The sequence below is a fragment of the Cibotium barometz genome, chromosome 25 (genome assembly GCF_041138505.1).
Source record: "Cibotium barometz isolate CiBa-2024 chromosome 25, ASM4113850v1, whole genome shotgun sequence".
NCBI lineage: Eukaryota > Viridiplantae > Streptophyta > Polypodiopsida > Cyatheales > Cibotiaceae > Cibotium > Cibotium barometz.
This window is the reverse complement of record NC_141070.1, coordinates 10,376,522-10,389,860: the sequence shown is the minus strand read 5'-3', so window position 1 is coordinate 10,389,860 and position 13,339 is coordinate 10,376,522. Positions and strand designations below refer to the sequence as shown.

General features: G+C 41.6%; 1 protein-coding gene across 5 annotated transcripts; it reads right to left on the bottom strand.

Moving 5' to 3' along the window:
• Nucleotides 1–3,070: 3,070 nt before the first annotated feature.
• LOC147624236 (uncharacterized) lies at nt 3,071–11,206 on the bottom strand. 5 transcript variants are annotated; one of them, XM_086819183.1, is made up of 5 exons: nt 10,863–11,193; nt 9,544–10,726; nt 8,534–9,032; nt 8,222–8,303; nt 3,071–3,646 (listed from the first exon to the last, which is right to left on the bottom strand). In XM_086819183.1, the coding sequence occupies exons 2-5, from the start codon at nt 10,190–10,192 to the stop codon at nt 3,443–3,445; spliced, it is 1,434 nt and encodes a 477-aa protein (XP_086675309.1). In that variant the 5' UTR covers nt 10,193–10,726; nt 10,863–11,193; the 3' UTR covers nt 3,071–3,442. The 5 variants fall into 5 exon arrangements, 4 of the variants coding, with proteins under 4 accessions (XP_086675309.1, XP_086675312.1, XP_086675310.1 ...); XM_086819186.1 differs by having other exon boundaries at nt 9,544–9,639; nt 11,041–11,181; XM_086819184.1 differs by having other exon boundaries at nt 11,041–11,179.
• Nucleotides 11,207–13,339: the final 2,133 nt, after the last annotated feature.

Below are 13,339 nucleotides of genomic sequence, written 5' to 3'. Positions count from 1 at the left end.
AAACTCCATTCTCATCTCTTGTGTTATGCAGCACAAGCTCTTCCACCTTCTCCCTAGGTCTTCTCACATTACTGGAAGAGGCCATGGTGGTAAGAAAAGAGAAGAAGGGAAAAGAAAAGCTTGTTTTACAACAGAAGAGTGGAGAGAAGAGAAAGTTCAGGGTTTTCAGTGTAGCAATGGAAATGGAAGGCTTAAAAGAGGGTTAGAGTTTGCGAATAGGCTTTCTGAACCTAGAGTAGACTAAAGAGGGATAGAGTTTTTGCAGCAATGGAGAGGGAGGGAGCTTGAGAGAGAGAGAGAGAGAGAGAGAGAGAGAGAGAGGGAGGGAGGGAGCTTGAGAAAGAGGGAGAGCTTAAGAGAGGGATGGAGTTTCTGCAGCAATGGAGAGCTTAGAAGAGGAACAAAGATTCAAAATGAGCTTTCCAAACCTAGAGTATGTTGGGGGGAAGTTTGAGAGGGAAAACACACTTTTGAGAAAAAAATAAATTTTTTTAATTTTTAGGGTTTTTAATCTGCGCGATTCTAGGTGGGGGACCTCTAAGTTTGGGCCCAAGAGGCAGGGGGACAAGACTAGTAATTAGGCCCCATTAGCAAACCAAAGCCTAGCCCATCAATGAAGTCAAAAATGTGCACCTAATCCTCTTCCTATTGGTCCATTCCTAATCAAAAGTCAATCCAAGAGGCCCTCTTTGGGTCCAAAAAATTCCTAATGGCCTTCTTGAGGCATGTACATTTTCTATAAACTATATTGAGAGTGGTTTTTAGAGAATGTAATACTTCTAATAAATAAAAGTATTTTGACTTGTATATACTTGATACACCTATTATATATTAATAAAATTATTTTAACTTATATATATTGATACACCTATTTTTTATTTTCAAAGTACAGTGCACAAAGTCAAACTCTTGCCTTGGAACAAGAAGCAATACATGTTGTATTTGAGCACTTGGCCAATGACAGGCTCAAGTCTACTAAATGCCTTTAAATGCAAAATTATTATTTTACTGACACCGATCAATAGCTTTCTATGTGGATCCATAAGTGGGATCGAGAACCATAGAAATTCATCTTAGAGATTAATTTGGGTTATTGACCATACCAACCTAAAGTTAGCTATAATCGTGAAAAAGTTAGGATTAGTCAAATAGTATAGAATCTACGGGCGATGTTGTCATCCCCTGGGTGAATATCTGTCCATGCTTAATCTCATCTCAGTGTGTATCTACCTACCACTGTCAAAATTTGTTCAACTGATGACTATAATTGTAAAAATCTCTCATCTAATTTTTTATGGGATTTTTTTTCACACAATCCTAGGATCAAAAGAGAACTTTCCATTCAAAAAAATGAAACTCAACTTTCTCTCTATATTTTTCCTTAACAAATGAAGAGATTTTTTTCATTCCAAGGGTCACCAAGGAGGGATCTTAAATTTTTCTAAACCATGCTATAGTTTCCCCTTCTTGCTTTGCTTTGAGCTTCATTTCTTCTTCTTAATGTGCTCACTCCTTTCCAAGGTTGAATCGGGAAGATTTGAGCTTCATTTCTTCTTATTGTGCTCACTCCTTCCAAAGTTGAATCGGGATCTTGTTCAAAATTTTACAAAGGAAATCCCATCTATCATCCTCACATAAAAAAAAATGGATTGATCCCAAGAAATCTTATATCCCAACAATAAACAAGTCTCCATCATAGCCTCAGTAGTGCAACCCCAAGGAGACTGTTTCTCTAGCAGACCTCCATGTTTTGACCACACCTTAACAGTAGGTCTTGTGGCAACCGGGTTCTCAATAAAAGCCACAAATGTGTGATCCACTTGCTGTTCCTTACGGTACCATCTCTGTGTTTTGGGCCCAAATTTGGGAGGCCTTTATTTCTCAATCCAACATCTAACCTACAACCAGCAAATCCAAATTAGGAAGTAACCCCAAGGATGCAAGAAGCTTAGCCAATATAAAGAGGGACATCATTATGAGATATTCCTCTTAAAAAAAGGTTAGCTCACTTCCAATGTCATCATTATGCTCACGTTGCCACAATATCACCCGAAAAATAAAAAAACTATTCAAATTCAAAAAATAAGAAAAAAGAGTTTGGCTCACATCATCACAAAGACTCACATCATCACATAGCTTATGTTGCCACATCATCACTTGTAAAAATTTATTTTCAAATAAAAAATATAAATATAAACTTGGCTCATGGCACCAAGTCATCACATAGGCTCACGTCACCATATCATCACGTAGGCTTCCGTTATCATGTCATCACTTGGAAAAAAATCAAATTTTAAAATAAATAAGAAAGAGTTAGGTCACATCACCATGTCATCATGTAGGCTCACGCTGCCATATCATCACTCGAAAAAAAAAACCTTTTTAAAATAAAACATTACCACATCATCACCAAGAAAAAAATGTTTTTTAAAAAATTGGCTCATGTTACCACATCATCACATAGGCTCGTATCGCCACATTATCACATAAGCTCACCTTGCCATATCATCACCTAAACCAACATGAAAAATATCTATATATATATATATATATATATATATATAAATGCTCAAAAGTTATTATTATATTAATCATAATATAATATGAGACCGAATAGAGTAAGAGGAGAGAGAGAGAAAGCGCACAATAGGATATAAGAGCTACTATCTCGCCACTCAGGCCATCTCTGAGTCTCTCTCTCTCTCTCACACGGTCCATCTCTCTCTCGTCTCATCTCAGTATTGGCAACAAAAATCAGCTCCACACGATTTTTTGTGATTTTAAAAAAAAGCTTTTGCCAGTGTTATTTTGTTTGCACGAGATAGGTTCTCTGAGCATTACGATTTCCTGTATCAAAAGGACCCAATTGTATCATATACGGTGCACCATTGATGGTTTCTATTGGTACTGGTAATCATTCAAATATTCAAAATACGATTTTCTGTATCAAAAGGACCCAATTGTATCATACCACCATCGATGGTTCTACTGGTAATCATAAAATAAACTGTTAGAAATTATGATAGACAACGTTTATAAGTAAAAACAAGTACCGTGGACCAAACGCATGTTTGTGAAGAATTAAACCTTGCTATATTCAAAGATTCATTCACCACTCCACTGCTACTGCAAAGAACCTTTTTTCTGCTGCTGTTAGTAAATAATGAACTTTTTTCACCACGGGCTCTATGGCCCAGGCTGAGAAGCGGAAGTCGTAGGTACGAACCCTGGCACATCAAAAAATCCTCCCTTGGAAAGGACCTTGGATTGTCTTGGTTTAAGATATATATGCAATTAGATAATTTTGTTCATCCACACGCAGAGAAGATATGTGTAACACTTTTATTTGACCCTTACAGGCATATTGCACATCTTGAAAGTGCTTGGAACTCCTTCCCACATCAGTACAGACAGCCTTACCATTACCTTACGTCTTGGGCTGTCACTGACAGAAGGCACAACCAAGTAAAGAAGATGGCACTCGGCCTGTACGGCGAATGTGATCGGCATGTTCCGCTGTTTTCGCAGCCTGCTCACCACGTCTTGCTTCTGCAATCACCCGGCGTTCCTCTGCTTGGCGCTTGGCAGCTGCTAGCCTGTTCATTAGCTTTTCATGTGCATGAGACCGTATTTTTTCTACCTTCACCTGCACACAACATTCACCTTTTTATTCACTTGGGAATAAACATCATATGCCAGACAGATCCCACTGTGGCAGATAAAATAATGAAGGCTAACACCTACCACAAAAAAAATAGAAGTTTGCACTATTTTCCTCTACATTCATGTGTTGCATTTATTCATGGGATATATTGATGTATTCCAGGGCATTCGGTTGCTAATCGGCTAGAAACTATTTGAGCAAAAGAGAGCACGCATGGTATGGACGAGATCAGGCATGGCCCTGTAAACACACAGCAACTTGAATGAAGAGAAGAGATTTCTTTAGAAAGATGGCATGCTGTGTGTGTCTGGTGTCATATGCATAGTTGTCAGGCGTTTCATGAAACGTGTTTCATAAGCGTTTCATTCATTTTCCAGAAGTTTCAAAAACGTTTCATACAAAAAGGGGGGGTTCAAGCCTCAAAATTTATATACAGGTTTATAATATGTTAAAAATATGTTGCCTTCCCTACAAAACAATATTAAACCTGCATCATTTACACATTAAAACATGTTTACAAGCTAAAACTAAAGAATCTGGGTGACCCAGTTACAGTGGGCACCCAACTGAGTCACTGACCAATTGGCATATATAAACTGGCAACATCAAGAATCAAGATCTGGATTTCATCATCAATAATGGCAACTACTCAATAATGGCACTCAAAGTGATCACAAAAAGTTTGAATCCTGAGCTGTTACAAAAAAAGTAAACTGAAGTCTGAAATACACAAAGTAAAGCATGCTGAAGCCTGATAGATGCAATCATGCATGAATGATGACAAATAGTAAACTAGAGGAGCTGATTTGTGCAAGGCAGGAGCTCCTTCAATCAGTTTCCCAGTCGCCTGTAGATGTTTTTTTTTCCGAAAAACGTGCTCTCTAGATAGAAAACGTTGAAAAACGTAGCTTTTCCCAAGCAGCATGAAAGAAACGCATTTCATTCCAATGAAACGTTTCGTTTCATCAAGATGGAATGAAATGCATTGCATTGCAACTATGGTCATATGATTGAATCACCAAGATACCATGGAAGAATAATACCTCGCCCATCAGACGCACTTTTCAACAGCACTTAAGCCAAATATGCCACGCAACTAGTCTCCACCCACTGTCAATCCTAATGTTGGAGAGATAACCAAGCCATCCTTGGGACCTGATGTGAGGAGGGACCTGATGTGTCCTCACATGTGCAACGTAGTGGTGGGAGATCTAAAGTGATAGGTCATGGGGTACATAAATTTCCATTGGGCACATTGGGTACATGAATCAAAGCCATTGGGTATGTGGTAGACAAATCTAGATTCTAGATGCTAGACCCTTGGGCATTGAGTAGTAGACAAATCTGTATGCTATTGGCATGGTCCCCACACTCAAACAAGCACACATGAAAGCCAATATCAAAAAGCAAAACACACGTGCAAGATTCACCGTCTGTAATTTTTCATCACCATAGGCTTGTCAAGCTTGTCGAACATGCCCATGCACTTGCCCCAAGCATGGCTTGAGTCCATTCCATCGCATGCATAAGAGGCCCACACACGAGCAGTATGAGACCTTAGGAGAGTTCATTCGAGAGTGAACTTAAAGGTCACCCCACACCATAATCAATTAGCTCTCATATTTAAGCCACGCTCTTTTCAAGCTCATACAATCACCTTGGCTTCAGTTCACAAGGGAAACGTCATGGCTAAGGTAGAACTTGGGTTCAGGGTGCAGGCACTTCTGATAGAAACTTGCAAGCTGGTTGAGACAAACAGTAGTCCTAATCAGAAAGCTACAATAGGTAGTCTGCTTAGGAGGTTGGAGAGACATTAGCCCAATCATGTACAGGGCATGATGATGTAATCTTCTCTCTTTGGAGTGTCAATACAACTCTCTTTATGCATTAAAAAAAGGTGGAACTTGGGTGCTCTCACAATCTCGTCAAAGCTTGCGCAACACTTGGTAGTAAATTAGATCACTAGTAATTTCCATACACTTTCTTACAAGGTGATCTTTAATTCCCATGCAGCACATGTCGATCTCAAGAACCTTGGAGGCGTCCGTGTGGCCCTTGTAGTGCACCAACTTCCTATGCCAAAGGTCTATGTTTAGAAGACCTTAGGATTAGGCACTTCCTATGCCAAAGGTCCATGGTTAGAAGACATTAGGATTAGGCCCAAATATATCTATACCATCTTAAACTTTATGTATAAGGAGATCCTCCATTGTGTGAGAAGCGGAGGAAAGAGAGAAACCACTTGGCAAAGATTTACCCCACATAGGAAGTTGAAAGCTGGTAAGGTGATAAGGAGGGGTATATGGTTGAGGCTCTCTATCAACTAGAGAGTTGACCCATTGTGCTTACTGTCGGCGCTCTTCTGTGGATAATCCCGGCACTCTGAGACTCCCTTCTGAGCCAGTTGTGCCGCTTCCTACTGTCTATCTACTGTGCCATTGCCATCGAGTCCGAGGCTTGGTTGGCACGTCCTCCTTGGTGGCCACTTTGATTGGCTGGCTGACCAAGCTGCCTTGGTGTCCTAGTTATGGGATCAGCTGGCCGGTTCCCCATGGGGCATGGCACCCCATGCCTGCACAGAACACTCCCCCCTCCTTACTTGATACGGGCCCACTAGTTTGGCTGAAGGAAATCACCTCCCCCTCTATCTCTTAGCCTGCACACATGTCTCCTACCGGTGGGCCCCATCCAGCAAAAGAGTGACCGATCGGACATCGCCAGACAGAGTGGTATCTCGCACATGATCCCCAAAAAGTCCGCCCAGTGGCAAAGAACCTGATGGACGTCGCCGACCGGACGTCGTCGGACGGATCTCGCACATGAAAGAAACGCCCCTTGGATGCCTTATATATGTGGCAACTTGTGATTGGAGGCTGCCAATCAGTCATTCGTCGGAATAGGTAAAATGAAAAAGGTCGGTGCAAAGGGTGGCGGTCGGCTCTTTGCGATTAAAATAAATTAAAATCGGTTTTTTAATGTTTTTGAACCGATCCGGTCGACCGCTTTTCCTCCATGTGCAAAGGCACTCTCTCTCTCTCTCTCTCTCTCTCTCTCTCTCTCTCTCTCTCTCTCTCTCTCGTCTCAACCATTGTTCCTAACGGGGTTGTCGAAACCTTTAGAGATTTGCGAACATTACGGATTTCTAAAGCTTCGATGCTCAAAGGAGAGGTACTGTACAAATGTACATACATACCCACATGCCTCTCTCTACCTAATGTATGTATATACATACACATACATTCTCATGCACATGCCTAAGGAGCTAGGTATTGTGTGTGTATGTATGTAAGTAATATGTATATATGTATGTATCTATGTGTATGTATGTAAGTAATATGTATATATGTATGTATCTATGTGTATGTATGTAATCAAGTAATATGTATATGTATGTATGTGTGTGTGTGTGTTTTTGTAGCATGGAAAAAAATGTAAGGTTTCTAAAATACTATACGTTAGAAACAATATGACCGGTACAGGACACAACAAATCGTTTGACACAAGTTTCTATTTAATTATGGTTCCTAATTTGACCAACACATAAGATATGTAATCCTGGTCCAACTGCAGCATCGCAATCTAGTAGAGGAAGTAGTTAGGGCATATTTGTCACCTAGACCACGAATCACCTAACTAGTCACCATGCACTCCACTCATCTACGAGAAGAGGGCACGGTGAAGTAGAACCTTTCTAACGTTAGAGACATTATTATTATTTCTTGGACCTTAGCCAGTTTCTATGCACCATAGTGTATAAGTATTAAGCTATATCTCCCACATACAGAGTCCTGTCCGGCCCAAAGTAGCCTGTCCATAGAGAAGCTTATGGACCTTAGACAACCCTCCACCTTCAGCATACAAAGTCTTACCCTCCACCTTCAGCATACAAAGTCTTTGGCCACGTTGACCACGACCGCAAACTCCTGCACTTTTTCCTCTCACAATACCATACACAAAACTTTGAAGATATAACAAATTGGCAAGGTGAGTTCACCTCCAAGAAGTTTGATAGTTTGTAGGGAGTATGTTTTCAAGCACCAGCTTACCGCTACTCATGACCTTCATACAGGAGTCAAGAAGGATGGGACGGTCCTTTTGGACCGAGGCAACCAAATTCATTGTCTACATTCTCTACATGACCAATTCTCCCGATTAAGTACACAGTGGCACTTCTCCCCTTAAATTCTAGGGGCACGGAGATGGACACAGGAGACTCCCTGTCCACCAACTTGGGCGAGGGGAGGGAGTTCCCTTTCTCCCCTTAAATTCTAGGGGCACTCCCTCTCCACGAACTTGGGCAAGGAAGTTCTCCCCAAAATCTGGGATCCCCTCTCCTGTTCCCCTAGAATTCCAAGGGCCGAGGGAGTGTGTAAAGGCCCTATGCTAGCTAAGAACGGACTTGTCTTCTTTTTGTTTTGTCAACTATTAGTAAAAAATAGAGGTCTCCATGGTAAATTATGAAATGCTGAGTGACACACAGAGAAAGAGAGAGATATCATACTCGCAAAAAAAAAATTACAAGGGTCGGGCTTTCTTCGAGAGAGACAAAGTACTAACCTCTATTCTCCTCATTTCAGCCTCAGCTTTTGCTTTCTCATGATTTTCCCAAGCTTGAATCTTCGCTTCTTCACGCTTGAACCTGCTAAAAGTGGTGCTTAACTACAATCAAGAAACTCAGCTATACATTGTGATGAAAAAATCACATTGATGTTGCCAAGAGCTAAAAGATAGAGTTTGTCAAACAAAGAAGTTGTTGATACAAATAACAGTCCTTTCACACTTGATTATAAAGAAATACTACAGTCGTAGAAGATATCCATAAAACACTTTAACCTAACTGGGGTGGATGACATCGAAGATGCACCATACCTTGCCATGTACTTTGCTTGCTCAGCTTCCTCCCAGGCTGCTGCTCTGGTTTCAAGCACATTCTTCTTAACTTCTTCCAGATCAATGTTCTTGAGTAGCTTGGAAGAATCGCCATCCTCCTCCTCTTTGCTTGCCCAGGCAACAATGTTAACTTTTCGTAGCTGTGCACCAAGGGCCTGTATTTCTTTCATTGTCCTTGCTTGCATGTCCTTTCCACATGATTCTGATGCCCTGCTATCATTATCAGGAATGCAAGCATTCTCAGAAGGCTGTATGGGATCCTCAGAGGCTTGTAGAGGTGAAGGTGAAGGTGCAGGTGCAGGTGCTTCTCTCTGTGGTGTAGAAGAGCCTGAAGATGCTGGGCTGCTCATTGTTGGTGTAGTTGCCTGAATGGGGGTCCCGGTTTGTGAGGGCTCTTGGCTTGCTATAGGGGTCATTTCAGTACCCATGTCCCTCATGGAAACCGAGCGTAGAGCAGGTGCTGGCATGACATATGATGCTGCTTCATGCGGAAGAAAGACAGTTCTGTCAATATAGATGGTTTGCTGCATGTTGACAACACAACTCTCATAGCTAAACTCCACATTCCTTTAAACAACGTTCTCATCGCACTAAGGTGGCAATCATCCTGCATTGCTTGAGCAGAACTTGGCTACATTTTGCATTATGAACTTAAATAGGCTCGTTATTATGAGATGATTACACTCCACATTCCATCAAACAACACTCTCATCACTGTCCCACATTGTTTGAGCACGATGTGGTTGCATTTTGCATTATGAACTCAAAAAGGTTTGTCATTATGAGATGATTACTTCAAGTCTAATGGTCAAGGTTGCACATCCAGATATTCATTTTAGCAAGGCACACCACATTAAAATGCCAAAAAATCACTTTAATCTATAAACTAAGTCAGAAACATGTTCTCAAGAACACATTGATTTTTACTGCCATATGAAGCTAGCCATTATGTGCACCATTTTAAGTCAGAAAGCTGGTAGCATACTTACCAGGATCCCATGCAGGTGGTCCGGCAGGCTTCAAAAATGGTTCATCATCAACACCTTCACGAGCAATGCTCATTTCTTTCATGTCATATGGTTCGTCTGCATCCAGATAGAAATCAAATGAGTTATTGGACCTGGCTTTTGGTGGGGGAGCTGGGAAAGCAAAGCTGTGAGCCTCCCCTGATCCATTGCTGCCCCCTTCCGTGTCCACATTAGGACCATGGTGCAATGTTGCCTCCGATCCATGTGGCAACACAGATGGGGTCGTGTGAAAGGCCCCATATGTTGATGGGACATCATGTTTTGACATGTGGCAAGCCAATTGCTTTGGTGGGTTCATGGATGTATGTCCATGGGCAGGAGCATTTTTGGGCTTATTAGAATATTGGCTGCTGGCAAGCCATTTCTCAGCATCATCCCACTTGGATGGACCAAATCTGAGGTGTGAACACACAACAACTGCTGGCCTAGAGACCCCTTTGTCCTCTTCGGGAAACTCAAAGCTTGATGAGCTTCCCGTGTCGTACATGCACAAATCAGTTATTGACTCGTTTGAAGCTTTCCCATTACTGGCTGAAGCAGAGTTCATCAACAACACAGACCCAGCTTCATTCCTTGCATAACAAGGTGAGGGCACCTGCGAGCTTTTCATGGATCTTGCTTGGTTCCAAGAGAGAAATTAGAGCGCCCAACGGAGCATTTGAACGTGCGAAGGTCATCAGTAGAAGGGGTTGGAATGGGTGAAGCAATTGCAGCTGTTGCATTCAAAGATACGTCTAGGGAGGGCAGGACATGCAAAATTGCGCTAAAGTTACCAAGTTCTAAAATGATGGTGGGCTATTGAGATGAAGGGAAACAAGGCTGTTGAGATGAAAGCATAAAAGTGAACCCATGTTCTTCGTCTGTTGAGATGAAGGTATGCAACAGAACCTAAGTTGCAAATTAATGGTGGACTGTCGAGATGAAGGCATATAAGAGAACTTGAACTGGTAAAGATGGTGGGCACCACAGATCTTGAGTTTTAAACCAGTAATATCAGTGGTTTTGTACTGGCATTTGGTGAATACATAGAGACAAGGACACCAATGTAAGTAGTGTTCCTGGTTTTTCGTCAATCCAGTAGAGGCGCCTTGCAACCTGCAGTCGGTAAAAAAGTATGGCTGGCTAGCCTGCTTATAGGTACGTTCTGTGCAGATGGGAAACAGTTCAGTCAAAACTTGAGTTATGGCAATCCTTATTACCATGAAAAGACTGTTACTATAAAGGAACCGAAGATAACAGCAAACTGAGAGCTCCAATTAGTTGTGGGCACTTCATCTTACCATTGAAAATTTTGAGGATTGGAAAATATGATGGAATTAAGAGAGAGAGAGAGAGAGAGAGAGAGCAAGTAATTAGGCTACGTCATGAGTTTGATTAGTGTGTTGAGCCACATCATGGCACACAAGAGAATGCCGTCTGTGGTCCATCAGTATCGTATAAAATGAGAAGAAGTCTCACCGACTGCACCTTCACGATGGGATGTCCAATGGATCTTCAGATGCAAGTAGCACAAGTCACATTGATTCTAGATGATGGGCTCGTGAGAACCATTTGATGGGGTCCTAAAGCCCTGGTAAATTGAAGCATTCAAGCCTCTCGTTTTTTGGTTTGGGAAAAAGTAAGAAAGGTAGGCTGTAAAGCTGCCGAGAAGAAAGCAATTTTTTTAATTAAAAAAACCAAAAAACAAAACTTTCTTGGGACGAGCCAGTGTAATTTTGGGATTTTGGGGGGGGGGGGGGGGGGGGGAAATGTGGTGGAAAAGAAGAAGATAATGCAGTTTGTAGGGTCACCGCGCGCGCACAGGCAAATGTCATAACAGATGGAAGGTGGAACATGTTTCTTGTGCAACCAATGACAATAATAAAAAACGGGAGATCTGACTGCACAGTGCAAACGTTGACGAAGAAACGAAATTTGACTGGATTTATGGAAGTGGTAAAGAGGCTTTGAAAAGAAGATTAGTTGGCTTATGACTGGTTTAATAGGTGCCCGCAGACAAAGGACTTGATATACGTCTATGAGTTGGGATGAAGGCTAACGACACTTGGGGTTTAGTACCGATTGCCTTCAAACTCGTTTTTTGAGTTTGTATAAGCTTGGGTTGTATCCTCCTCAAACTAAGTATAGGAGCTTTTAAGCCGTGGCAAACAGCTGAAACTAAATGATTGGTGGGTTCTCAACCACCACCACCACCATGATGTTTGAAGTTGAGCCCACGATGATTTTGTGATGGGTGTTCCAAGGTGAAGATTACAAGAGCATTCAGTGGTCAACATCGACAACAGTTATATGTGGGCACGAGTGACGACATGAGTCACATGACTCCGTCATCTTTATGACACACACACACACACACACTCACTCCCCTTCCCTTCTTTCTTGTCAGCTTTTTTACAACCTCAACTTGTATTGTTGGCATAACATAAAGTGTTAATTCTCACTACTAGAGGAAACTAACTACAAACAGTTTCATGCTTAGCTTTTTTTGTTACAATCTCGTGGTGCGGACTGACTGTATTTCTCATGCGGTGCACCAATTTTCAGGACTGTAAAATGCCGTATGGGCCTTGCCTCCATCATCATCTTCTAAGGCACACTCACACCACCAACCCATGGCCAAAGTGGGCGGGCCAATTGCCAGTGCCGCCTCTACCTGCTGTCAGTGGTGACTTGACCCACTAGATCTACAGGATCCTTCGGTAGGTTTTTAGAATAGCGGGTTCTCTTTAGAAAAGAGTACCAGAAAGAGCTCAATCATAAGTGATGCTCGGATAGTGTATAAACTCTCATTGAAATGAAACAGTATACCTATTACCAAGGAGGGTTTACAGTACACATCCAGTAGATGCCATATTGTTTTCAAAGCTGGGTTCATTGAATATACGTACAAAGGTCATGCAATGAAGGCTTATAAGCTCTGCCCCCACCTCAAGCCCACATGCCAGTATAATTTGCACTGAAATTGCTGTTTGCTTGATCAAGTGGCTTAAATGAAATTACTTGCGATACACAAGTCAAAAAAAGGTGGACCAACGGAAAGTGTCTGTAGTTTGTTTTTTTGTAATAAAGGTTGTAATTTGTAATGTGTGCACTTGCGTTTTTCTTCTTGGGCTCTTTGAACTCTTGAAGTTTGAATGTGGAACTTCAAGGAAGCGCTTGAAGACTATACAACCTTTCAAGTTCACCCCTTCAACTCTGTGTGGGTGTGGGTGTGTGTGTGTGTGAGAGAGAGAGAGAGAGAGAGACAGAGAGGCCTTTATGCTCCACCAACAAAACAAGAAGCATGTGAGTACATAAACAACACCACAACCAAATGTGTGAATGAATTGTCCTAGATAAAGATGATATCTCGAAATAATTTTTTCGCTTTTTGTCTAAGTGTAAGGAGTTGTGTAGAGTGTGGGTATCTTTTTCTTTTTGGGGATCAATAACAAATATATATATATGAACTGAAAAGATCAAGTACACTTTATGACAAAAAGGGTCTGAGTTTTTCCTACAATCTAGTACAACTCACACTTGACTTCATTTAAGAGTTTACAAAGCAAAGACCATCTCTCCTCCTCCAACAGAAAGCTTGTGTGCTCCCAAGAAATCTGATATCCAAGCATGATACAAGCTTCCATCATTACTTCAATAGTGCAGCCTCTTGGGGACTGTTTTTCCAACCTACCACCTTTCTTTGACCATATTTTCACTGTGGGTCTGGTTCCCATTGGGTTCTCTATAAAAGCAACAAATGTATGCTCAGTCTATT

Coding starts and splice junctions, on each gene's coding strand:
- LOC147624236 (XM_086819183.1), bottom strand. CDS start 10,192: ATGAAAAGCTCGCAGGTGCCCTCACCTTGTTATGCAAGGAATGAAGCT. Junction 9,033..9,543: donor ACCACCTGCATGGGATCCTG/GTAAGTATGCTA, acceptor CGCATGAAGCAG/CATCATATGTCATGCCAGCA. Junction 3,647..8,221: donor CTGAAATGAGGAGAATAGAG/GTTAGTACTTTG, acceptor TGTTGTGTGCAG/GTGAAGGTAGAAAAAATACG.